Source organism: Mizuhopecten yessoensis, unplaced genomic scaffold, assembly GCF_002113885.1.
Source record: "Mizuhopecten yessoensis strain PY_sf001 unplaced genomic scaffold, ASM211388v2 scaffold10173, whole genome shotgun sequence".
NCBI classification, from domain to species: Eukaryota; Metazoa; Mollusca; class Bivalvia; order Pectinida; family Pectinidae; genus Mizuhopecten; species Mizuhopecten yessoensis.
The window spans coordinates 9,840-36,193 of NW_018408415.1; the positions used below are offsets into that span (position 1 = coordinate 9,840).

The following is a 26,354-nucleotide window of genomic DNA, read 5'->3' on the forward strand; positions in this document are numbered from 1 at the left end:
GACCTAAGTTGTTAGCCTGTCCCTATAAACCAAACAAATTCCAATCGCCATCGATGTAATGACAGTTGTCATGATGCCATCGACTAATCACTTTAAGGTGGCTACGTAACATACCTGGTGATGACAATATTCTTTTTTAAGAGATGAATTTGTAATCTGAGATTTTTGTAATAATTCACTTAATGCTATAGTCCGTATAATATTTGATAAGAAATGGAATACCAAAGGTATGTCACGTAGAAGACGGACTCTCTATACAAGTGTATGTTTAGGGGATCATCCTGACTATATTTACAAGTTTTTGACATGTACTCGGGATTTGATCGTTATTAATTCATGTATTCACAATTCGGTTACAGGTCATGCGTTTGGTGGTGGAGCTTTTCTGGCCATGTCCCATGACTACCGGGTGATGAGGTCAGATAGAGGCTGGATTTCATGGAACGAGACTCATCTGAAGCTACGTTTAGGTGATATGTTTTTAAACCTCCTCAGGTATGCAAAACTTAATGTAATGTTAGATCTTCTGGTGAACAGCCTTACTGTAATGATAAATTGTCACATGTAAACAACCTTTATTGAAATCATAAATTGTCACAGGTAAACAACCTTTATTGAAATGATAAATTGTCACAGGTAAACAACCTTTGCTGTTATGATAAATTATCACAGGTAAACAACCATTATTGAAATGATAAATTGTCACAGGTAAACAACCTTTATTGAAATGATAAATTGTCACAGGTAAACAACCGTTATTTGTTGTAATGATAGACCGTCTCAAGTTAGCGTACATGGACCTTGCTATGCTGCGAGACATTGTTTATGTAACGTACATGGTCATTTACTTTATTACTTAAACTGCTGTATATATTTAATCAATAAATTTTGAAACATTGATTTAGTCTGTTGTTTTTTAAGTAAAAAGGTATTGGCTATGGAATCTATACGGGAGGCTGTGCTATTCGGTAAACGTGCTACCGCTAATGAGGCCAAAGAACTCTTTCTTGTTGATGCAATGACCGAGTTATCGGAATTGATACCAAAAGCTAAACAGATGGCACTAGAGGCGCTTGGACCTAATGGGATCGACAGGGAGATGTTACAACGAATGAAGCAGGATTTATACGTTAGACCATCTGGGGAGAAGTCCTTCCTACCAGAAACAAATCTTAAAGGATCCAAATTGTGATAAGTGTGCTGTTTTAATGTGCAGCTTACCTGTAAAGACTTGCCAGTTAGGAGAACATTGAACATATCACTAAGGAATAACAATTACCCTAAGTCTAGATGATGCACATTAAACGCTGTGATATATCACTTGTGATTTATTATACAGACTCTGTGATACTTCATAATTTTAATGCAATATATTCCATAATCAGGTCTATCATTTCGTGGCATGAATGTTTCAGCCCATATGATAGGGCACCTTTAAATGAGATAAAGAATGTGATATAGAATATTACATTCCGTAGCTCACACACAGAACAGTATTAATCAGTAGGCCGTCGTTCATCTGTTCCTGACGTCGTTAATCTGTACCCGATGTTGTTAATCTGTACCTGACGTCGTTAATCTGTACCCGATGTCGTTAATCTGTACCTGACGTCGTTAATCTGTACCTGATGTCGTTGATCTGTACCCGATGTCGTTAATCTGTACCTGACGTCGTTAATCTGTACCTGACGTCGTTAATTTGTACCTGACGTTGTTAATCTGTACCCGATGTCGTTAATCTGTACCTGACGTCGTTAATCTGTACCTGACGTCGTTAATCTGTACCCGATGTCGTTAAAATGTACTCGATGTCGTTAATCTGTACCCGACGTCGTTAATCTGTACCCAACGTCGTTTTTGCCACACTTTTGTCATTATTATTAAGAACATTTGTCGATGTGTAATGAATAACCCAAGTACATTGTACATCTTTATCTGTCGGTAGAATTGGTTTATTACCTGGAGCCACATATCTACTCGTGGTTACATTAATTTGTGGGTTTATTCGTTCTTATGCAATCACTACTAGCTACAGCCTCAAAACAAGACGTGTGCATGATAGAAAGTAAGCTTTCTCAGTAACCAGCTGTTATTATCAGGTGGTATCAATACCACTTCAAAAGGATGAGAGTTTCTGTCGACTTTCATGGTTTGATAACATATAAAAACATATACAGTGATCAATCCTCGGTGCTTATTGTGAATCGGATAAGTCTCTGCGGTCCTGGAATAACGCCTTGAACAGTCTCGGATATTTAAACAGCAATGTATGCATGTATATCACACATTCCACGTATCACATCGATTATATCTATTAGATTGATGATTGCTTTAGGAGGCATATTTTATTATTGTACTTACTCTGAATCTGATTTATACAATTTGTTTTGAGATGGAAGATTTATATTTGTATTTATTGTTGGTGTAACAAGAAATCAATGTAGGGAGAATGAGTTATTGTCGGTGATTTGTTTACTACAATTAATTGTGTTGTGTACATTTATTGTCCGCGTTGATAAAATATTTATTAAAATTATTTCGTTAAAGACAATGTTAACGCCTTCTTCTGAATAATCAAAATGGCCTGGGTGGTGATATTTGGCCAGTAGTATGATGGTATGAAGGGTTACCAAGTGTATTCAAATTAATAACCTTCAATCATATTCAAGATCGCACGCGTCGTTTGTCTTAAATTATAAGGATAATGATATTTGCCCATTAATATGCTAGGATAAAATGGCTCCCAAGTATGTCCAGATGAATCATTTTCACCCGTATTCAAGGTCACAGGGGTCAAGTATGATGAAGTCTTTAAACGACTTCTTCTGAATAACCAGAAGGCCCAGGGTGATCTGGCAAGTAACATGCTGGAATGAGTGAATGACCATCGATATACAAAATCACAGGAGTCGAATGTTTTGAAACTTTCAAACAACTTCTGAATTTTTCCAGTAGCATGCTCAGACGAAGAGCTATCAACTGTGTTCCTGTGAATGACCTTGTCTCACTTTTAAGGTGACATATGGTAAAATGTGTATGTATACATCTTTAAATGACCTTACCTCAATAAACAAGGTCTAGTTAAATTTTGAGACCGTGCTCATGAGGCGAATAGAAACAAAACAGAGGACAAAATGAAATACACTAAGGATGGACTTATGAACACGATTGAGTTTCACATTGGTATTATATTGGAAAGTTCGTTTGCAAGATTTTCCATCAGACTAAAGGCATTCCTTTGGTAACAAGCTGTGCCCATCCTCTGGCCTCTTGTGCTTGTTTTCATATAAGGTGGACTTTTTTGAAAATGTCAATAGATCTGGCAGCAAAATCCTTGCCAAGTCCTTGAATTTCATCTTTTAGATATATAGATGATGTGCTGTCTTGAAATAATCACAATTTTGGATGACCACATCGCAGATTATATATTGCAATAATTATAATGTACAACATTTATATAGCGCCCCATATAATTTGTAAGATTACTCTAAAGCGCTTTACAACATATGGATAATAGTATTAGTTATAGTTGTTAAACAAAAAAGGCTTACAATCACCATTATACATTAAACAAGATGATCATCTAAATGTGCATATAAATGAATAAATAAAGGGTGGTATGTACATGACGTCTGTGTGGTACATGACGTCTGTGTGGTATGTACATGACGTCTGTGTGGTATGTGCATGACGTCTGTGCAATGAGCCTAAAATGCAGCCGCGCCATGATATGCACACATGTTGGTTACATTTATTCTACGAAGTAACCAAGTAAAATGTAATTAAATTTGTTTATATCTATCTCAGTGTCCATGCTATTATTATATATGCGAGGTGGCTTAGATAAAGATCAATTGATATTAGGCTGTTCTTCTGTGCGTACAAACATTTGTCACGAGATGCCTGTATCTTCCTGCCACAACATGTTGTGCGTTTTTACCACGTATGACGATGTTGGCAGTGGTCCTATTTTGCATGTTTAACCTTGCTTTTTATGAGAAAGAGTATATATTTTTCATATTTTTCTTGATGTATTGTATAAAATGCATCGAGACTTCTGCCTTGGTGTAGCCGTGATCAAGCTCAGCGTTATATTTGTATGGCCGGTGAAAGTCAACATCGTAAAACAAAATGCCTTGAAGAAAGACCTTCAATTTGTTGTCTAAACTTCACTCAAGCTTCCCTCTCTGTAGCCGTCTGCTTTCTCTACTGGACTAGCGTATGTTTATATCAATCCAAAGCATCAATATATGAACATCACTCGTCACCACATGACGTCAATACTTGACAGATTGAAAAACGGGTTATCAAGTCTACCCCATGGTAAGTTCAGCGGAACAATACTGATCGTGAGTTTGACAGGTTTTTAATAAATCTAGACGTGGTAAAAGGATATTTTACTGTACCTGAATGATATTCACTTGGAGGGGGATTACATGTGCTTACCTTTGATGATGGCGACCTCATTGTATTCCAAAGGCTCAGCAATAAGGATGATATTGTAACAGTATACTTACCTCTGATGATGGCGACCTCATTGTATTCCAAAGGCTCAGCAACAAGAATGATATTGCATACAGTATACTTACCTTGGTTAGATTGCAATTAACATGGGCGTTAACTGCGAGGTGAATACAGTATGATTATTAGTTTGATAAAAGAAGAATAGTATAACATGTAAGCGATGCAGACTTGATTAAATATGAAATAATAAGTTTCCGATTGCATTTTCAGTGCAAAGGGTGAAGAGAATAATTTAAAACATATTGTATATACTCTTTTACAGTTTAATTGTTTATGTCACAAGAAGAAACGAACCTCCACTGGCGATTATCTCATTGAACACAACTCAGCAAGTAGCTGAATACAAGTGAATAATTATATATATATACGGGTTAAGAGATTGACGTTAAATTACAAGTTAAAAGAAAATGTATTCAAAAGGAACTATTCTATCGACACAATGTTTGATACGAAAATTGCAGAATAAAATTTTAAGTAATGTCTGTTTAACTATAAAATTGAGTAAATATATCTGTATGTGAAAGGATTAGTCAAAATTTGACCATTGTCTCATTAGCGATGAGGGATCGGCTGATACTACTGGATTGTATATTAGAAATACACGTGACGCACACTAACGACGCACACGTACCATGGCTTATGTCAGGCCGCCTTCCCGACGTTATCTTTATAACAGCAGACTAGCCACTAAAAAATTCCCATTGTAATGTATAAGTATTGATAATCGCACGCATCCAAAAAACAATATGTGCAGTGGGGTAATATAAGTCTAACTAACTCAAATTTGCTCGGTAGAGTGAAAAAACAAAGGGGCTTACAGGTCCTCCGACTACAGACAAACCGGTATCATGACTTCCAGAGTAATGCTTGTACTTGTGATGGCTTTGAACCTGCTGCATATAAACGCAGGTAAGATGTAATTATGTTGCTTGATAATGATTTTAAAAACATTTTCCATTTTAGATGATTTTTTCTATTTATTTTAATGATCCGATTTTACATTTGAACAAACACTTTCATTGCAAATGATATGTTAGAACGTATAAAACCAATTAACGGGTGAACAAATTTAATTCAGCGGTGTAATATAGAAAACAGGATTATTTCTCATTGCAGTTTGGTATATTAAACAGGCAAATGAATAATACAACATTTAATGCATTTTACAACGATGTTAATGACAATTTACACAACCACGTGCATTCAGTATACATGTATTTATAAAACTGTTTTATTAACGATTCGTTTGATCATTTTTAAGTATCTCTATTATAATTTTCTCTAGACGTCATGTTCTAAGTTTGTTATTAAAACAGTGTTCTAATTTCTTTTCTCTGTAATGAATTTGGTGATATTTGTTCTTGCCATGATGAAATCTTTTGTTGTTTTGCTTAACATTACCAGTAATAATGACAAGGGATAAAAACGAGGCTGAGTATTTGGTAATACAGTGGTTAATAACTATTTTATATTACGAGGATGAGTATTTGGTAATACAGTGGTCAATTACGAGGCTGGGTATACGGTGATACAAAGGTTAATAACGAGGCTGGGTATTTGGTAATACAGTGGTTAATAACGAGGCTTGGTATATGGTGATACAGTGGTTAATAACGAGGCTGAGTATTTGGTAATACAGTGGTTATTAAAAACGAGGCTGAGTATTTGATAATACAGTGGTTAATAACGAGGCTGGGTATACGGTGATACAGTGGTTAATAACGAGGCTGGGTATTTGGTAATACAGTGGTTAATAACGAGGCTGAGTATTTGGTAATACAGTGGTTAATAACGAGGCTGAGTATTTGGTAATACAGTGGTTAATAACGAGGCTGAGTATTTGGTAATACAGTGGTTAATAACGAGGCTGAGTATTTGGTAATACAGTGGTTAATAACGAGGCTGAGTATTTGGTAATACAGTGGTTAATAACGAGGCTGAGTATTTGGTAATACAGTGGTTAATAACGAGGCTGAGTATTTGGTAATACAGTGGTTAATAACGAGGCTGAGTATTTGGTAATACAGTGGTTAATAACGAGGCTGAGTATTTGGTAATACAGTGGTTAATAACGAGGCTGAGTATTTGGTAATACAGTGGTTAATAACGAGGCTGAGTATTTGGTAATACAGTGGTTAATAACGAGGCTGAGTATTTGGTAATACAGTGGTTAATAACGAGGCTGAGTATTTGGTAATACAGTGGTTAATAACGAGGCTGAGTATTTGGTAATACAGTGGTTAATAACGAGGCTGAGTATTTGGTAATACAGTGGTTAATAACGAGGCTGAGTATTTGGTAATACAGTGGTTAATAACGAGGCTGAGTATTTGGTAATACAGTGGTTAATAACGAGGCTGAGTATTTGGTAATACAGTGGTTAATAACGAGGCTGAGTATTTGGTAATACAGTGGTTAATAACGAGGCTGAGTATTTGGTAATACAGTGGTTAATAACGAGGCTGAGTATTTGGTAATACAGTGGTTAATAACGAGGCTGAGTATTTGGTAATACAGTGGTTAATAACGAGGCTGAGTATTTGGTAATACAGTGGTTAATAACGAGGCTGAGTATTTGGTAATACAGTGGTTAATAACGAGGCTGAGTATTTGGTAATACAGTGGTTAATAACGAGGCTGAGTATTTGGTAATACAGTGGTTAATAACGAGGCTGAGTATTTGGTAATACAGTGGTTAATAACGAGGCTGAGTATTTGGTAATACAGTGGTTAATAACGAGGCTGAGTATTTGGTAATACAGTGGTTAATAACGAGGCTGAGTATTTGGTAATACAGTGGTTAATAACGAGGCTGAGTATTTGGTAATACAGTGGTTAATAACGAGGCTGAGTATTTGGTAATACAGTGGTTAATAACGAGGCTGAGTATTTGGTAATACAGTGGTTAATAACGAGGCTGAGTATTTGGTAATACAGTGGTTAATAACGAGGCTGAGTATTTGGTAATACAGTGGTTAATAACGAGGCTGAGTATTTGGTAATACAGTGGTTAATAACGAGGCTGAGTATTTGGTAATACAGTGGTTAATAACGAGGCTGAGTATTTGGTAATACAGTGGTTAATAACGAGGCTGAGTATTTGGTAATACAGTGGTTAATAACGAGGCTGAGTATTTGGTAATACAGTGGTTAATAACGAGGCTGAGTATTTGGTAATACAGTGGTTAATAACGAGGCTGAGTATTTGGTAATACAGTGGTTAATAACGAGGCTGAGTATTTGGTAATACAGTGGTTAATAACGAGGCTGAGTATTTGGTAATACAGTGGTTAATAACGAGGCTGAGTATTTGGTAATACAGTGGTTAATAACGAGGCTGAGTATTTGGTAATACAGTGGTTAATAACGAGGCTGAGTATTTGGTAATACAGTGGTTAATAACGAGGCTGAGTATATGGTAATACAGTGGTTGATAACGAGGCTGAGTATTTGGTAATACAGTGGTTAATAACGAGGCTGAGTATATGGTAATACAGTGGTTGATAACGAGGCTGAGTATTTGGTAATACAGTGGTTAATAACGAGGCCGAGAATTTGGTAAAACAGTGGTTAATTACGAGGCTGGGTATATGGTAATACAGTGGTTGATAACGAGGCTGAGTATTTGGTAATACAGTGGTTAATAACGAGGCTGGGTATATGGTAATATAGTGGTTGATAACGAGGCTGAGTATTTGGTAATACAGTGGTTAATAACGAGGCTGAGTATTTGGTAATACAGTGGTTAATAACTATTTCAAATTTTAAGTAAAAGACCAGGTCAGAAACTATCAACAGTGGCATTGCTTCTAATTTTGAATAATAATTTTGATGGAAAAAACGTTCAATTTAAAGTTAGTCGGGGATAGACAGACATTACTCATTTGTCAACAACTTCGCTTTTCTTACCAACAGACCACGCACGCGCCCAAAAATACATGCATGTGCAACGTTCCTCCGAAATCTACCTGATACATGTAGTAAGGTAACAATTGCATTACATGTGGTTATTGAAATATAATCAATATATATTAAGGAGGAATAAACATCAGTCTCGACTGTTTGGAAAACTATAACACAGACCTGTCCAGTTTTTATTGATTACAGCATTGTCTCACAATCGCTGTATGTTCCTTAACGTATCTGTATACGTGTCTCAATCGCTGTATGTTGCCTAACGTATCTGTATACGTGTCTCAATCGCTGTATGTTCCTTAACGTATCTGTGTACGTGTCTCAATCGCTGTATGTTCCTTAACGTATCTGTATACGTGTCTCAATCGCTGTATGTTCCTAACGTATCTGTATACGTGTCTCGTATGCTTCGATGACATAGCGCCGCTCGTTACTATTATCTGTAAACAGGTGTGAATACATTTGACCTGAATCATCTACGACATACCCCAGCATCATCCAGATAAATAGTGTCATCAGTTTCGTATCAATAATTGTTAGGGCCGCTCGACAAATTATGTTATAACAAAGATGACACAATAAAATGTATCAACCCTGTTTGAGTTAATTAACCTCTGTGTGATTAATCGTACTTTGGCAATATTTCAATGCATTTTAATTTGAGATATTTGTTAACGACAAAGAGTAAATTCTATACTATATTTTGTGTTATAATTTATGGTTGTTTACTTTTCGTCATATAACTTTTAATGAGGAATCAGTACGTTTATTCGAATCTGTGAGAATTTTGTCCTGATTGCCGAAAAGACGTCGGTATACACGCCTAAATATTATATTACACATAAAAATCGACCTGTTTCTGAATGTTTTTTGAGAACGAACCAATTTGTTCTTAATGGTTTTGTGAGAACGTCCCGATTTTTTCTAAATGATTTTGAGAAGACGTCCCGATTTATTTCTGAATGTTTTCGTGAAAGCGTCCCGGTTTTTCTTCAAAAGTTATGTGAGAACGTCTCGGCGTGTTCCTCAACAAGACGTCCGGGTTTGCTCCTCAATGGTATGTGAGGGCTTCAGGGTTTGTTCCTCTATGGTTTTGTGAGGACGTCCTGATTTGTTCCTCAATGGTTGTGTGAGGACGTCCGGGTGTTTTCCTCGATGATTTTGTTAAGAAGACCCGATTTGTTCCTCAGTGGTTTTATGAGGACGACCCGATTTGTTCCTCAGTGGTTTTATGAGGACGACCCGATTTGTTCCTCGGTGGTTTTATGAGGACGACCAGATTTGTTCCTCAGTGGTTTTATGAGGACGACCCGATTTGTTCCTCAGTGGTTTTATGAGGACGACCCGATTTGTTCCTCAGTGGTTTTATGAGGACGTCCTGATTTGTTCTTAATAGTTTTTGTGAGGACGACCCGATTTGTTCTTAATAGTTTTTGTGAGGACGACCCGATTTGTTCTTAATGGTTTTGTAATAACATCCCGTTTTGTTCCTCAATGGTTATGTGAGGAAGATCAAAGTATTCCCCAATATTAACAGTCAATACAACTGTATAAATCAATACAAGACACAAGATACAAGATAGAAGAATTTTTATTTAGAGTCATATATGTTGTAATGGGAACCTTAGCTCTGTAGAGCTATCATTACAACAAACAAAGGTATACAAACAGGATATATATAAGACAACATGCAGAAAACAACAGGCATATAGCAAGGTTTATACACACACAGACAAGGGGAAAAAAACAACACAGCATGCAGTAATTACAAACAACTTTGCACGTACAGATATTTTGCAGCATTATGAAACGTTTTAAAGACACATCTTTAATAAGATGCATCAGCTTGGAAATATGTGATATCAAAGTTGTACTTTCTACACAAACAATGTAGGTATTAAACGTGTCGCAACGTTTCGAGGCCGACTGGTCCCTTTGTCAAGCTAAGACCGACTGGTCCCTTTGTCAGGCTATGACTGAGTGACACCTTACTATTTTCATTGTATCAAACATATGTTTTGAAACACTTCCTTTGTCTTTAAATTTAACTGATGAACTGACGAGTACAAAATGGACGAAATGACTTTTTGGTGCAGTGAAATATTTACTTTGCTTTCGGCATCTATTATCAAGGTGCTTCATTTCTCCGTAAATCTAATGATTATTTACGTTAAAACATTGTTGACACTTCTGGTTAATTATCAGTCCGTGCGGCTGGCCGTAGCCTTTACTTGTAACTAGAATTCTAGCAGAAGTTATCTGTGGAGCTAAAACTTGTAAACTGGCTACTCTATAAAAGTATTTATATTATATATATGATGCACTAAATAACTTACTTTGTTATGATTTCTGCATCTACAAATAAGTGTCTCCTATCTGTGTATATCAGGTGATTATCTAAGTTGGGTCAAAAAGTTTTGATCATTGTGAATTAAGTGGGTATTGTTTGTAGACGGTCGAACTTTTGGTTTTTGTGAAGCTCATTTTTACAATAGTGGCTATCGAAAGACATATACCACAACACCAATGCACACAAAAAAGAAATCGAAATTGATACTCAAAACGAAGAATAATTTCTAGATCTTTTAAGATAAATGAATAGTATTGTGTTGTTAATATATCAAAATAATTTAGGACCAAAAGCCCAAACAAGATCTACAGAATTAGAAATCAACGACAAACGATAACTTTGTATCGGCTCAGTTACTGTGTTTGTGACGTTTGTTGTGTGTTAACGAGGTCAATGTTAAGTTACTATTTCCAGTTTGCAAACTTAACGTCTTGGTAAGAAAACACTGAGCAAAGAAAGCAAATATTTTGCTGCACTATATATTCATTTCGTCATTTAGAACTCAACATTGATAATAAAGGTCAAATGAATGAAAATCCATTATTTAAGTGTTACGGAACATATGTAGAAATACAGCTATGGGGGAGGTGTGCATGAACTTACAAGGTTTTGCTACAGCAGATGATTTATTCTTAAACAAATAGTTTTTGTCAACCGTGCTATAATAATTTCCAGCTACAAGGGTCCACCAGCAGATTCAACCACAATGTCACGTAAAATAATCACTAAAAATACAAAGAAAGATTTTGTTCAAAGATGAAGGAAGATAAAAAAAACAACATTTTGTTGCACCCTCTGACTATTTCGTTCATTTATCAATTGTAAAGTACGTGAGGATTTTTCGCCTTGATTTAAATATATTTTATTTGCAAAAATACTAATGGAATTAGACAGTTAAAAAACTTAAAATTCGTCTTCCCCCTTAACAGTTGATTGGTTCAAAAGTGTACTATGGTGTGAATGGTGATCCTACGACCTCCCTGAGGTAATAAAGTATAGGCAGTTTTCTTAATATATCATACCTCAAGTACCGTATATGTGTCAAACAGAGATTCACTCGAATAAATAATCATACAGGGAATGGCATATCATTACCCGTCGTCAACATCAAACACTACCAAACGACAGTTCGTGTTATTAAGTGAATTCCTATCAAGTGGGGGAAACCTATGATATTGAAATCTATGTCACCTACACGTTATTTAAATATATTATAGTGACTACCTTGGATATTTGACAATGCATGAGGATTGATACAGGAAATCAATACATCTTTAGATATTCATTAGCGAATATAAGCTCGGGTAGATTACGGAACTTCCTTATAATATTTATCATATACTGGAAACCGACATTGTTCAAAATCGTCAAACGCCCTCAAAGTCGGAAATAGAATGTATTTGAAAATGCAATTCAGGGTCGGTGATTTTGGATAATATGACATTGAAATATCTTCTACATAATTGACAACGTTAATCTCAAATCATTTCCAATGTTTTCAAAAGTGAAATGTATATTTAGATAATCCCAAGAGGTCTAGAGACGTCTGACATGTCTAACGAGATCAATCCGAGGGTAGGGGGGCGATGTTACAGTGAGAGGAATGAGAGGTCACATGACTTAATCCGTATTTATTTATTTATCCGTACCTGAGACGGAATACCCTAGGCGGAGATATACCGAGTCGATCAAGAAAACCGCCGGTGGTTAATCAGGACTATAGCTGGCTTTTGTCAAATGTCCGCCAGATGTCTGTCTCGTACTTTAGGTAATAATCAATCTGTAAATCTGCTCCGATCACCAACAAGTCAATATTTCATCATATGTTTAATCCCCATATAATCTCTTCGTAAAACGTTTAATTTGTTACGGTAACTGGGCCGCTCTGATATTACACGTGTAAGTAAACTGATCGTGCAGCAATATTAGTTACAAGTAAGACTAAGGAATACGTTACTAGAGAGGATAGAAACCCCGGGGTTATGACTGGCAGGATAGAACTCGCTAGCAGAAAGGTTTTGTGATGCAACAGGTTACTGTAGCGGTTCAATGAGGAATTGGAGTGGTAGTGGGGACAGGTCATATCATCCTCGGTATCCAGGGGTTACGCTCACTTTCGCTGTCTATGTCATAGCAAAATTGAAGGTTCAGTGTGCAACACCTTGGGGTTGAGACGAGAAGACTAGTTTGGTCCTTTGATGTACATCAAAAGAATCTCGCGGTCGCGTAATGGCTTTGAAGTCGGGCGTTGCTCCTTTGTAAAGGACAAGTATCAGACTATAGATTGGTCAGGTTTTTTAACTGACAACAATCAAATAGCTAGCCGCGTGCCTTCATTTTTGCTGTGACATAGTGAGCGTAACCCCTGGATATCGAGGATAGAGTCATATTAACCCTTCCAACTTCGCCCAGCGGTGGGCTACAGCAGACCTATCTATTTATACTCGTACCTTCAAGATTATAGAGAAAACGTGCTATAAAGCGCTTCCTACATATACTGTTAAATATGACGAGGCTATACCTTCTGTTCCATGGAGGTGTATCGTTGAACGAGGTACTATTAACATTTTCATAGGCGCATACTCTTACCCAAGCGCACTTCAGAAAACGCTGTTCTTGACCATTTTAACATGCTCAAGGAAAGATGGTTTAACTTGGTAGAACATGGATTCCATGTAGATAGCACAAACATTACCACGTAGAGATTACGATACAATTGTTTTTGCAGTTAAAATAAGTTTTACCCATATTGCTACAATGACTTGCATATTTCATATTTTCCCCAATACAGAAATGTATCTAATATAATTCATTCTCATCTTAACATTTTACTCTATTCTTTCATTGTGAATATTTTGCGATACACGGGTAAACATTAATAGACCCTTATCAGTTTTTATGATGCAGGAAATGTGATCTCAACAGCACTGTTGATTATGTGAGAAAGGTATTAAATTAACCTGCATCCTAAAGAATATATTTGAACCGTTGTAGATACACTTACAGAAAGTCTTCGATAGGAGACATGAACAACTGCGTCCTGATAAACGAGGCCAGTTATGTCAAACTAAGCACAGAACGTTCAAGTTAGTTGTATTTAGAAGTCGGTACATGGTTAAACAAGGCAATACAAGCCTATGGAAGGCTTTTACAACCGACTATATAACAAATAAAAACGGAGGTAACATTATATAAAACACAACAAGCAAGCAAATCTATGACACTGTTAAAACACACACATTGATAAACCTATAAAAGATAGGTAGTGTGGTTCCAAAATGAAAATTGCAGGAAAATAACTTTTGGCACATACATTCGGGTAATTTTTTAGGCAAACAGTCAAAACAAGGTGGCTACCGTGCCCCATCCTTGATGAAAACTTTAACAAAAGTAATAACTGTAATGTATGAATCAGAATTTTTTTATAGCGTCATTTCTTAATACTGTTTATATAGAGCTTTTATTTTAGCTCCTGAACGTTAAGAAGTATAATATTGTGGTCGAGTAATCTAGGACCCCCCTCAGACTGATTACGGAAGGTCCTGACTATATATCATACCTCAAGTACTTTACATATGTCAAACAGAGATTTAATCAAATAAATAATCATCAGGTTTGTCAAATTGAAGTTTAAAAACCGTATTTATAGATCAAAATAACCTTATTCATCCTCAATATCAAACGCTATCGATAGACAGTTTGTGTTATTAATTGAATTCATATCACGACGGGGACATGGTGATCTACGTCAAGTACGAGGTATGTAAAATATACTACTGACTAACTAAGATCACTGACACAGCATGGGGATTGATAACGGAGATCGATAAATCTATAGGTAGTCGGTAGCGAATAGACGACACACAATGCTCGGGTAGGTTACGGAACTTCCTTTAATTATTTAAAGGCTTCAATATTTAAACACGTTATTTCCCTAGCAATATCGTATTGCTGTGTATGCATTTACCTATATCAAATTGATAGGCCTATACCTTTTCGTTTAGTTGTGGTTTATGAACATTGGGTTCGTACTCACAAACACACAACTCAGCCCACCCTACCAATACTCGAACAAAATACATTATCAAGTAGGATGCTTGCTGGTATTATTAATACTATATTGATATACCATCTTTTTGTTAATTTACTTATTGTTACCGGTGTGTTGGATGCGAAAGCCTCTGTGCCTCCGAGTACAAAGGCCCCGCATTCCTTGTAAGGACGCTCGGCAAAATCACTAACATAGCACTTTTTATATAATTACCGATAATGTCAATAAATTGTTATTTATAATGTTTATTTTACGTCACAATGTGGTTGACTCTCCTAGTGAATTGTTGATACAAGAGGCTAATCACGTGACTGAAGCTTCTTCCTGCATTGTCAACATGAAATGTTACTTCTTAATTAAACTAATAAATTTTAAAATTGACTATTAAAAACTACTTTTTCTGCAATGTTTATTAGGAGGATTAGAAATTAAGTAGTTTGAGTGGGGGAAAACCCGGAAATAAAAAATGAAATGAAGGTCGTTGTTTTTGATATGTGTATGGCAATATGTAAAGATGCCGCAGTAATTAGGACATCCAAAGTCGAGAGTTAATTAACATGCCTCGTCCACTTATTTAAAGGCTAAGAAATAGCAATAGTTCCACGTTCGACACCTATAAACTAACGTTGTTTAAAACATCAAACGTCCCTCTAAAAATAGTATGATTCCAACAGAATTCAAGATCGATGTTTGAAGATCATAGGACGAGGGAATTTTGTCTACATGATTGACAACGTAAATCTCAAATCATTTCCATTGCTTTCAAAAGTGAAATTTAACTGTGATTATCTATAAGGCCCGTTTATTTAGATAATCCCAAGAGGTCTAGAGACGTCTGACATGTCTAACGAGATCAATCCGAGGGTAGGGGGGCGATGTTACAGTGAGAGGAATGAGAGGTCACATGACTTAACCTCGCGTTCCAGGGACGACAGAGATTGTATACCTATGTCAGCGTAAATGTCAACAATATATGTGTAATGGTATTAATACCAGATACATACCGGGTACCACCACTTGGAGCTAGCTACCTACAATGTCTTTAAAGTAAAGGACGACTGGTGGATTAGGGCAGTATTTTTTGGCCATCGGAAATTAATAACTATCAGCCAGATTGTTTTAAACTGTATGAGATATTATAAACTACTCCGATCCCTAATAAGGGTTTTCATAATAGTCAATCTTTCAGCATAGGTTTAACTCCTTTCTAAACCATCTCCACGAATCATGTACATTGGCACTGTTCCTGAACAGGTAGTGGGAGGTTTCCCATGATTCGTTGACACCAAAACTGAAAGGTTGTTCTCTCCTTTACGCCCAGGTCTGCCGTCTAACTGTGGGTCCTGTTATAAAAAACCGACCTACGTCAGCAGTACAACTGTTCTGGAAGCACAGACCTCCCAGTCAGAAGCAATGTTTGAGCACGAACTTCAAGTTACCCCTGTCAAGGTCGACGTACAGGTGACACCGGAAGCCGACATTCAGTCTATATTTCCAGGTTCTGGTTCTGCCCAACGGGACGACGACGAGAGCGACCCTTACGGAGGGGTTGTGTACAAGTACGACGATGCGGTGGTGAAGGTGTACGTACCTAACAGGAGGGACGGATTCTCTAACGGATCAACTATCTACACAGGTACGACAATTGTTGGTTCTGTCCACTGCATCACTGACACTAGTTGCGAATGATTTAAAAAGTAACCATGCAATCACTATTTTGACACTTTAATAACAAAATTATTAAAATAACATGCTTCAGTTAATAGAAATGTCTGGAGTATCGACATAACATATAACACTAGTGACTTCCATATTTAATTTATTTTAAAAAGCTGATAATGAAATAATGATGATGTAAACAATATAATGAATTTGTCCAATGCAGGTGGAAATACTTGGTCCGGCCCCGTCAGGATAAAGGAGAACAGGGCGAAAGTACGCGTGCGTGTCTGGTCGCCAATGGACTTCCCTTGTCCCGACTACGTCACAACAGTTCCTATACAAGTACAGGGTGGTCCAGGTACAAAGTTTACAACAGGAACTATCTAAGTTTTAATCGTGGGGAACTAGTATCATACCAGAGAGTATATATAACTCGAAATTATCTGTCAACATTATTTAATAAATAGATGGTCTTTTCCATTTTTATATTCAATACTTGTAAATGGCTTGATTTTGCTCCTGCTTAACTCTTAAGAAGTATATAAGTAAAACATTTGTTGTTGTTTGTTATGTGAACCCTCAGGGCCACGGTCGTTCTTGGAGCTCGCCCATGGGCTGGGCACAGTTCCAGAGTATGTGACGGTCCAAGTCAGGCACGGCAGTTCTAAATGGGTGTCGGATGGAGTAGGTACGTCATTAACGTGTACAGTGGGAGATGGGAATTGTCAAGAAAATAAAAATAGTGGTAACATGTATTAGCGAACGCACTGCAAGTACCTAAAGGTTTTAAGATGGATATGTTTGTTACTGAAAGGAATGGGCTTAAACTGAAGTAGTTATTGTCTGTCGTAATTTCTCATACTTTGTCTCCGACTTTTATGAATGCTCCTTTTCGGAGGAGTTTCAATTTTCAATTTTACATGGGGATCACTGACGATTATTGCGTTATTGGATAAGAATATTACTCGAGGGATTATATTTCCACAAGGACAGAACTGATTTCGGTTTTGTTGGTAGCTACCGTTTGACTGTTATATTAATCTTGCGTTAACAATTTATGTAATTTTCTAGAACTTAAGCCAAATTTGGAAGGACATTTCATGTGAATAAAAAAAAATCCCTTATGAACAGCTTTCCAAAAAAATATCTTTATTGAAAGTTTATGTAAAAATCGATATTTACAACAGAACCTCAAATGTGCGCTTTACTTATAGCTTCACCCATGTGTCTGCATTAAGTAAAGCAAATTTTAAACTACTTCATTGATATTCTGTTTAAGAAAGTATGACTCTAGAAATTTTACATTCATATGATAAAGAAGGTATAATTGCCAGGAATATTTGTCTTTTACTCTTTATTTTCATCGATTTTTATTGTACTACTGTGTGTTTTATTGCAGGATATGTGATGACGTCATCAATGACATCCATGAATACATCATGGGGCGGTGTATTATACGCATACAATGACAGTCATATCCGCGTCTGGATTCCCAGTACTGATTCCGGCACGTCCATATTTATATTCCATTGGTTTATTATTGAAAAGGAATAATTTCTGATGGAAATTAATGATTATAAGGCTCTGTTTTAAACTTCAGCCAGGCTATTGTCGGGGTTTTTCATAGTCGCATGATGTTTGCTTTTACCCCTGGAACTGGTTGTGGAAACACTCTAATCAGATATGTTATATAAAACAACATATATGTACTTGTTATAGGTATTGGTTTAGATTACTTCCTATTGTTCCGTTGATGTAGAATTGTAAAATACAACATTTACGAACGTTGTTTACTGCAAACACGTGAAATTGGTGAAACATTTGACGTTTGATTGCAATGACAAAATTGTTCCATATTCATCGACCATTCTGCACTGGCCTTCATCTCTAGAAAATTGAGTTACTTAGATTTTTTTTTAACTCTAATGATTTTGATAACTTTGATGTCTGATTCCGAAATTCTCAAACTAAGGGGGTTGGGAAAAGCTAGTAATAAACTGCAGCTGGGAAATTCTTCATAAAACGTAGGGGCTGGTAGCCAGTCTATGACTTCAATCATCTTAAATTAGTTGTACATGTAATAATGGAATAATAACGGCAGCAATACTGTTTCACCATGATATCATTTTAGATTGAAGATACGTTTCCCTTTAATTTAACCCCAAAGCCTTTGATAGCTTAACTGTTTGTTCCATTTAATGTATCTATTTTCTCATTAAAATTATAAAATATTCTGGTAAAATTCTACAACGGGCGTTTTTTTTCCAAAAAGTAAAGACAAAAACCAATCTGTCATTTGTAGAGGTAAATTTAATTGTAAATTGTAGTTGTATATGAGGAACTATTTCCAAATGAAGGGGGAAAGATGAGTAATCTTAAAGCAAACATATTTCATTGGTTATACTGTATTTTTTAGTTTGTCAGATACACTGGGATATTTGTTTTCAATCAAACGTCTCGTCTGTATTATGAATAATGAAACAATGGTATACTTGTATAAATACCTGTTGACAACAAGCCACAGAATCCCGATAACGGCTGATGGTAAATGAACCCAGTTTACTGTTTTAACAGGAGGCCTGTACAGTACAGCTGACGGATGGGGTCGGCGATCTAATGACAAACAGAAATCTGGAAGTCTTATCGTGAAGATGTGGACGTTCTTTAATGGTGTCGACTTGTTCAGCAAGACAAAAGATATCGGAAGTAAAGCGACATCTATAGTGAAAGAGATGCCGTTTCCATCGACCTTTGACATAGACCTTGGTCTTCTGTCCGTCATGGTATGCCGTGTGTCCCCTGTTCTATATACAGTATTCTCGCACCTCAGACAGAGACATCCCACGTTAGATGTTTCTATCTCGTCCGATCTGTCTTGTACCTTTACGAGACATTTCGCGGAAATTTTACACTGCGATGTATTCATCCGCGCGTTAATTGCTTGAAATAGACAATTTGCATTATAAATGTTCTGTTTTGTCGTTATATGTATAGTTTTGATGTCGTTAGATATTTGATGTTATAGATAAAATATAATCTACACTGTGAAATACGTTGTAATCTATGTAATGGCGGACTACATTTTTACGCGGAAGCATTTAAATGTAGCTTTAGTAATGAAGAGGTTATTGTCATTTGAGGCCCAAGGCGGGATACTTATAGTTTTTAGCAAAATTGAATAGTTCTTTTCGAACAAAAAGGTACGAGAACAAAAATACCTGTAACTGAGCTATATCGGGTTATCTCGGTCGTGGGTTAAGATTATGTACAAAAACTCGTGATAACTTGTGCTCAATCCCTTGTTCAATTTTATTGGCAATAAATATGTTTAAAGTAAAAAAGTAAACAAAATCCAAACCGAGGTGTAAGCCGAGGTTGGGATGTTACAGAATCTTAGCTCGATACAGGTAAAATATTACCGTAGTCTAGTGGTAGGACTCCGGGCTCATGACCGAAGGGTTGCGGGTTCGAGTCACGGCACGGCACTGTGTTGTATCTTTGAGTAAGATCCTTTACCCCACTTGTTCCTGTCTACTCAGCAGTAAATGAGTACGTGGTTGAGCAGTGATAGAACTGTAGAATGCTAGCTGTAAGCACCGAAATGGCAGCACCATCTGTATGCTCCCCAATGAGTTGAGAAATATATTGGCTAATTACAGAAGCCCCATTACCACGGATAATAATTTATGAACCGCTTTGAGACGACCTACGAACTAGGTTGTGATAAAGTTGTACATAAAAATCTCGAGTTATTATTATTATTATTACAGGAATAGCATTGTACAAATATGTAAGTACAAAATATCGAACTACAATTCTGCGCATGCAACGTTGTTGGAACTTTGTAGAATGCTTTCTTTCCGTATGGCATTAACCATTTAATAAAACAACGTGTTTCAGGTAAAATCCACAGAAGGACTGAACGCCAACTTCCATTTCCCTGCCACAGGAGCTGTACAGAATGCTCAAGCAACCGGATCTTACGGGGGTTTAGTTTATGCCTACTCCACTTCCGGTATAAAATTGTGGCAGCCGCCACGTAGCCATGGTTACCTTATATATGTCAACCATATTTTGGGAGGAGGTGCCTTCACACAAGGTTCCAACTCAGCACAGTTGGTGGTCCAAGCCTGGAATGCGTATACAATCTGTACGATATTGCAATAAATATGTATCCATAAAGTTATGATATGTCGATTTTCATAGCGTTAAAAACTCATAGGCGGATCCGGACGAGGGAACCTAAATACAACATTCTATTTAATTCAAGCTTCATGCATCCACCTCTGTCAATAAAATGTAGAAAATATAAGATTCCAGCTTATTGGGTGCTTCGGCCTCTTGGCCCTCACCGGATTCTCGCTCCTGACTCCTGACCTAGACGGACTTCATGCCTTCTGTGCTCACACACGCGCCTTCAGCCTGTCATAACTTTAAAAACATCTTTTCAAAATTCACGCATTCGCCTCTGTCCATAAGGTTTAGAAAGTACATGACTTTATACCCTTCTTCAACATGCACTGGTAGTTCTCCAGCTTCTGAGGGGCATCGAACCCGATACTATATATCAAGGATATAAGTTAACCATAAACTCTACTCTTCCTGATATACTTACCAGTATACCTTTATAAAACACGTGTTTTGATGTACTTCTAGGTCCAACCACTGTAGCAACGTCTTCAACCATTGCGTCTCCTACCACATCTGTACAGCCTCCTAGTAATATGACAGCGGTATCTGGAGGACAAAGTACATCCAGTCTTGTTGGGCAGTCCTCTAAAATACATAATAACCCTCCAGTGGGGCAGTCCATTAAAACAAATAGTAACCCTCCTGTGGGGCAGTCCACTAAAACCAACACTCCTTTCACAACCAAGCAAAGAGGGAGCTCGGGAGTAACCATGGCTACAAGCACAAAGTCGAACGTGGTGGCAATGAAGGGACGTGATACCAGCAATAATGACCCAACACACGACCAGTTCCAAGGACGTAAGTGTATCAGAGGATAAAAGCGTTGATCACGTGTGATTTGATAGGTAGTGTTGTTTTATTGTTGGGTTTAACTCTATGTAACTTTGTTGTTTATGAACAGCAGTTATGTGAGTATAATACACATGTTTATTATAAAAAAAAATGTTAAAAGGTTTCGTATAATCGAGATTTTTAATAGTTATATCAGATTTTTTCTTTCTATTTTTGTGATATTTGTGTGACACAGTAGCCGTAAGCACTCGTAATAGTTGGTAGTTGTCATTGTTTATTTATAGATGTTAATCAACAATCTCATTACATGTACATGCACAATAGGTAACAACATACCATCTACGTACAGTAATATAACCCCGTAACCTCTGTGTTGTGTCTCAAATTTTCCAGCTAAGTAACGCAAGCTGTATCAAACCGATATCGCTCTACCTTATAAGACATGGCAAAACTTTCTGACATCTAAGACGTGGACACTTTCTATGGCTAAACAGTATAACTCGTTCCTTCTGCTGGCAAACATGTCCCTGTTTTATATCAAATTACTCTGTAATGAATTGCTAGCATCTTCACTTTAATCCCAAGTTATTCCTTAGGTCTTGAATAATACTCGATAGAAATGTCAATACATATACCTTCTAGGCCACTGTACCTGGAGTCAATCATCTCGACATGATTGCCCCGTAGCTATACCCTAGTTACCGGCATGTGCAGATACGCAGTTTGACCAATATGTACTCCTGAACTAATTAACCCAGATAACAAATTTGTAACTAATACAGTACCTTTGCTCTCCTCCTCCTCGTCCTCCACCTCCTCTGGTAAGTCTGCCGTGCTACATTCGTCCCCATTTTCAAAACGTGAAGCCAGCTTCCAGGTGAAGTTCCTATAATGTTTTTAGCTATCATATCAACATGTTTTGTTTAACTTTGGTAGAGCTCGCTTTTTCACACCTTCTTATCAATGTTGGTTAAAATGAACTCGATGTCAATAATAATAAAACGTTTTTTTCCAGTATTATGCTTTGGGATATATTGTAGTTGTTTGTAAAACAAAATTATACCGTTATTCATCACTTGTATCATTATAAATGATAGCCTGATTAGTTCTACCTGTGTTTGTAGTCACTGTAGATCTACCGTGGTGGGCCTTGGGCGTAGCTGGCGGTGTGACGTTACTCTTGGTGATCGGCAGTATCAGTGGACTCATCCAATGTATACAACGGGCCAAGGGCAAGGGCAAAGTGGAGGTTAAGGACAGAGATTCACGTGTCCGGACCAAGGGCAAAATAAGAAAGGAGGCTAAGGTAAGTGTGTAACGTACCACCTTATCCCGACACTTCTATTTGGAATTAAATTTTGTAATATAAATTGATGATTCTGGTCGATGTTTCTGTATTCTTAAGAAACACAGTATTTTATAAGTGTTACATAACTCATAGTAATTAAATATCTGATTAAGATTTAAAACACTGGATATATATTTCTAACAAAATTGTTAATTTGCATTGCTTCAAAAGAAAGTAGAAAACTGACACGAAAGAATTATCTTCTTTTATATCATAAAGTATCATCAATTGTATATGTTATTTTTTTCAGATACATGCATGGGAAATTTAGATAAAAACGAACGACTTCTTTCCGGGAGAAATCATTTTATAATAGCGTAGCAGGTAAAGGCTTTCCTTGTACAGTGTACATATGTTTACTGCTTCCATTCACCGTCGGGATTTCGCCGACACCCACTGACCTAACTACATGGCGGCCATCTGGACAATAGCACTACTACATGACGACAGATTGGCTGCTTTGTTAAAAATTATACTTTATTTCTGTTAGACTTAAACGATCTGCAAGAATTTTGAAATCGACCATTTGAAAAGTGTATAAAGAATATAGACTTAATTTGTCGTTCAAAGCTTAGTAATAGTACACATATGCATAAAGATTTTTATATAAATATAATCGGAAATAACATTGTGTCATCCCCTGGAAAGCAACTTGTAATTAATCGTCACGCTTTTACAGCAATTTTTTCCAAATACTTGTAATTCTTTAAGATATTTTGCACTTAAAAAAACTATTTTTGAAATTTTCCAAAGTAGGGTCTATATACAATTAAACATTGTCCTTCGTAAAACAATTACACCACATTTAAAAAGACCCTAATAATTCCCTTCAACTATACAATATCTGATCCTACAGCAACTCATTCCGCCCAGAAAGTGTTTCGTCTTCACTTTAAATTATAGTATTATCGGTCTAATCATTGCGGATGACATCAGCATTGTTTTGGTTTCCTGACCAAAGGAGCAAAATTCGCACAGGCTCCAACAACAAAATTGTAACAAAATTTTGAAATGTTTATTGATGCTTTCGATGACTGTGTTTGAAAATGAACTGACTGGAATGCAGTTAAGGTTGATAAATCCTTTATAAATGTGATTAAGCAATTTATAAATTTCAGCTGTTTAGGTTAAGTCCTTCAACTTTCAGATGTATCGACGAAAAAAAAAGGTTATTGACAGTGTTGATCTATGTGCCCTTCTGAACCTAGTCATGGATACCACAGACTCGTTTACATTAGCCGCTTACTTCCACCTTTTTTTAAACAAGACCAACGTAATAAAACGTACTAAAGGTACTAAAGGGTACTAAAACGTATTAAAACGTACTAAAAGTTTGTACGATAAGCGTAACGGTTTCGATTTTTCGATCGTTGACTTGTCCTTTCTTGATAGTAACCTCCCTGTTTCTCCCTACTGGGTTTACATGTCGCAGTTTATACGTTATATCATAGCTTGCTCCGAATTTCATGTTCTTTGTGATAGAATTCAACTACCCTTGGATAAACAAACATTCCTTATGCCGTTGTGGAACGACGAAAGAGTTTAATAATTGTTTACAAGAGTATTAAGATAATGTTAATCGTTTAGTAGAAAACTTAACTTTGTTGCGCAGTCTTAATCATTGTGTTCTTTGTTATTTTCTACTAGAGAATGGTACTTTTCATCAAACTTTTGATATTTGCATTTTGCAAAGTCTCGAAGAGCCGATTAGTCGTTACCCGACCTTAATGCTAGACTTGGACATGACCTGATTTCATACTATTCAATTATTTCAACCATGAACTATCAAATATAATTGAAATAAATAACAATTCTAATTTAGTTATTCTTGATCATAGCAATATTGATAAATAGGTGAATATAACATTACTTGCATGATGTTTTTGAAAATCAAGAAGCATTCGTACCGCCAATGGTCGACACACGAGTGACAAGGGCGGGAGTTTAAGATTAGTAATAATGACACGAGCGTCATTAAATACGTGTTAGTAGATTGTGAATATGTTTTGAGTTTTATAAACGTTATTACAGGAAATGTATTTCTTTGATCATTTGTATTATCTTTCACACCGTAAGCTGCATAAATGTAATTGTTAATCACGCTGGTGTAACAATTACAGGTAACAATAACAGGTAACAATTACAGGTAACAAGTTTAAAATGCCAGATGAAGCAGAAACTATGGTCTAAATGAAATTGCTGAACGCCCTTTGAATAGGTGTAGCTAGCTTCTGTGCCGAGGAAATGATATTGTACTTTGTTTATATTCATTTCTTATGTTAAATGGCAACTCTTCATCGCAACCTAGTTGACAAAACAATGTAACGAAGGAAGACCAGCCCTGGTTTCCATGTAAATGTCAAACTTGATACAACGACTATAAGATTGATAAGATATGTAAATCCGCTGAAAATTATGCAGACTCAAAAGGCAATACAAACGCACAAAATCCCTTTTTGACATATATCATTGGAAAGTAACAAACGCCAAAAATCCCTTTTTGACATATATCATTTGAAAGTAACAAACGCACAAAATCCCTTTTTGACATATATCATTGGAAAGTAACAAACGCCAAAAATCCCTTTTTGACATATATCATTGGTAAGTATACCGCAGTTTCGTGTCAATTGTATGAATTTTGCTAGAAATTGAGAACTTTAAATAATAGGAAGAGTTGTATTGCTGCTTTATACGTAACAAAAAGGTTTCTATTCCTATTGAGGAAGGCGGTCTGTGGTGAAAACTTATAAAGCATGGAGTCAAAGGAAACTGTTAAAGATTATAAAATCATTGTATGAAAAAATTAAATCATGTGTGAAATACAACATTCGTATTTGAGATTATTTGTATATCACCTGGCCTGAAGGAGCAAGTGAGCTTATGCCGTAGTGAATGAGGCGTCCTTCATGCCAATACTATACTGTGCATGTTCTAAAATGTTCAACATCTTCTGATTAATTAAAAGGCCTAGAGTGAGGATTTTTAGCCAGAAAATACTAAAATGAAGAGCTATCAAGTTTGTTTAAATGAATGACCTTCACCCATATTCAAATTCACTAGCTTCAAACGTTTAATGAAAAACTTTAAAGAAAATATCTTTTTAATAACCAAAATGCATATGGTGATAATATTTATTTTGTCGATAAATGTGTTGAATTCAAAATATACAAGGGCGTCAAATGTGTGAAAATCTTTAAATGCCACCCTTTGAAAGCTAAAAGTGACATGATGATATTTAGGGAGAAGCATGTTGCAGTGAAGGGCAATTCATGTTGTTCTAACGAAATGCAGACGCTTATTTGCAAGGTCACAAGCTTCAAATGCGTTAATGTTTTTAAATGAAATCTCCTGAATAACGAAGAGGCCTAAAGTGGATGTATCTGGCCAATAGCATGCTGGGAGAAATGGCTAACATTTTCCTTGCAAAATTGACGTTGACCAACTTTTGCAGGCGTCAAATGCTTACCAACGAAGTTCACATGAGGACAGGTACCTAGACAGACCTCTCCTTAGATTCA

The 26,354-nt window shown here is 36.4% G+C and overlaps 3 protein-coding genes across 3 annotated transcripts; all 3 read left to right on the forward strand.

Moving 5' to 3' along the window:
- Positions 1-229: 229 nt before the first annotated feature.
- Positions 230-3,472, forward strand: LOC110459640 (enoyl-CoA delta isomerase 1, peroxisomal-like). The gene is made up of 2 exons (XM_021511985.1): positions 230-495; positions 922-3,472. The coding sequence occupies exons 1-2, from the start codon at positions 230-232 to the stop codon at positions 1,190-1,192; spliced, it is 537 nt and encodes a 178-aa protein (XP_021367660.1). The 3' UTR covers positions 1,193-3,472.
- Positions 3,473-5,353: 1,881 nt separating this feature from the next.
- Positions 5,354-18,056, forward strand: LOC110459642. The gene is made up of 5 exons (XM_021511987.1): positions 5,354-5,433; positions 16,162-16,476; positions 16,726-16,860; positions 17,086-17,190; positions 17,902-18,056. The coding sequence occupies exons 1-5, from the start codon at positions 5,373-5,375 to the stop codon at positions 18,054-18,056; spliced, it is 771 nt and encodes a 256-aa protein (XP_021367662.1). The 5' UTR covers positions 5,354-5,372.
- A 1,042-nt stretch (positions 18,057-19,098) lies between these two features.
- On the forward strand, positions 19,099-23,582 carry LOC110459641. The gene is made up of 5 exons (XM_021511986.1): positions 19,099-19,285; positions 20,403-20,652; positions 21,159-21,491; positions 22,610-22,791; positions 23,084-23,582. Exons 1-5 carry the CDS (start codon positions 19,154-19,156, stop codon positions 23,102-23,104), a joined length of 918 nt encoding a protein of 305 aa, XP_021367661.1. The 5' UTR covers positions 19,099-19,153; the 3' UTR covers positions 23,105-23,582.
- Positions 23,583-26,354: the final 2,772 nt, after the last annotated feature.

Coding starts and splice junctions, on each gene's coding strand:
- LOC110459640 (XM_021511985.1), top strand. CDS start 230: ATGTCACGTAGAAGACGGACTCTCTATACAAGTGTATGTTTAGGGGAT. Junction 496..921: donor ATGTTTTTAAACCTCCTCAG/GTATGCAAAACT, acceptor TTGTTTTTTAAG/TAAAAAGGTATTGGCTATGG.
- LOC110459642 (XM_021511987.1), top strand. CDS start 5,373: ATGACTTCCAGAGTAATGCTTGTACTTGTGATGGCTTTGAACCTGCTG. Junction 5,434..16,161: donor CCTGCTGCATATAAACGCAG/GTAAGATGTAAT, acceptor CTTTACGCCCAG/GTCTGCCGTCTAACTGTGGG. Junction 17,191..17,901: donor ATGGGTGTCGGATGGAGTAG/GTACGTCATTAA, acceptor GTTTTATTGCAG/GATATGTGATGACGTCATCA.
- LOC110459641 (XM_021511986.1), top strand. CDS start 19,154: ATGTGGACGTTCTTTAATGGTGTCGACTTGTTCAGCAAGACAAAAGAT. Junction 20,653..21,158: donor CTGGAATGCGTATACAATCT/GTACGATATTGC, acceptor ATGTACTTCTAG/GTCCAACCACTGTAGCAACG. Junction 22,792..23,083: donor AAATAAGAAAGGAGGCTAAG/GTAAGTGTGTAA, acceptor TATTTTTTTCAG/ATACATGCATGGGAAATTTA.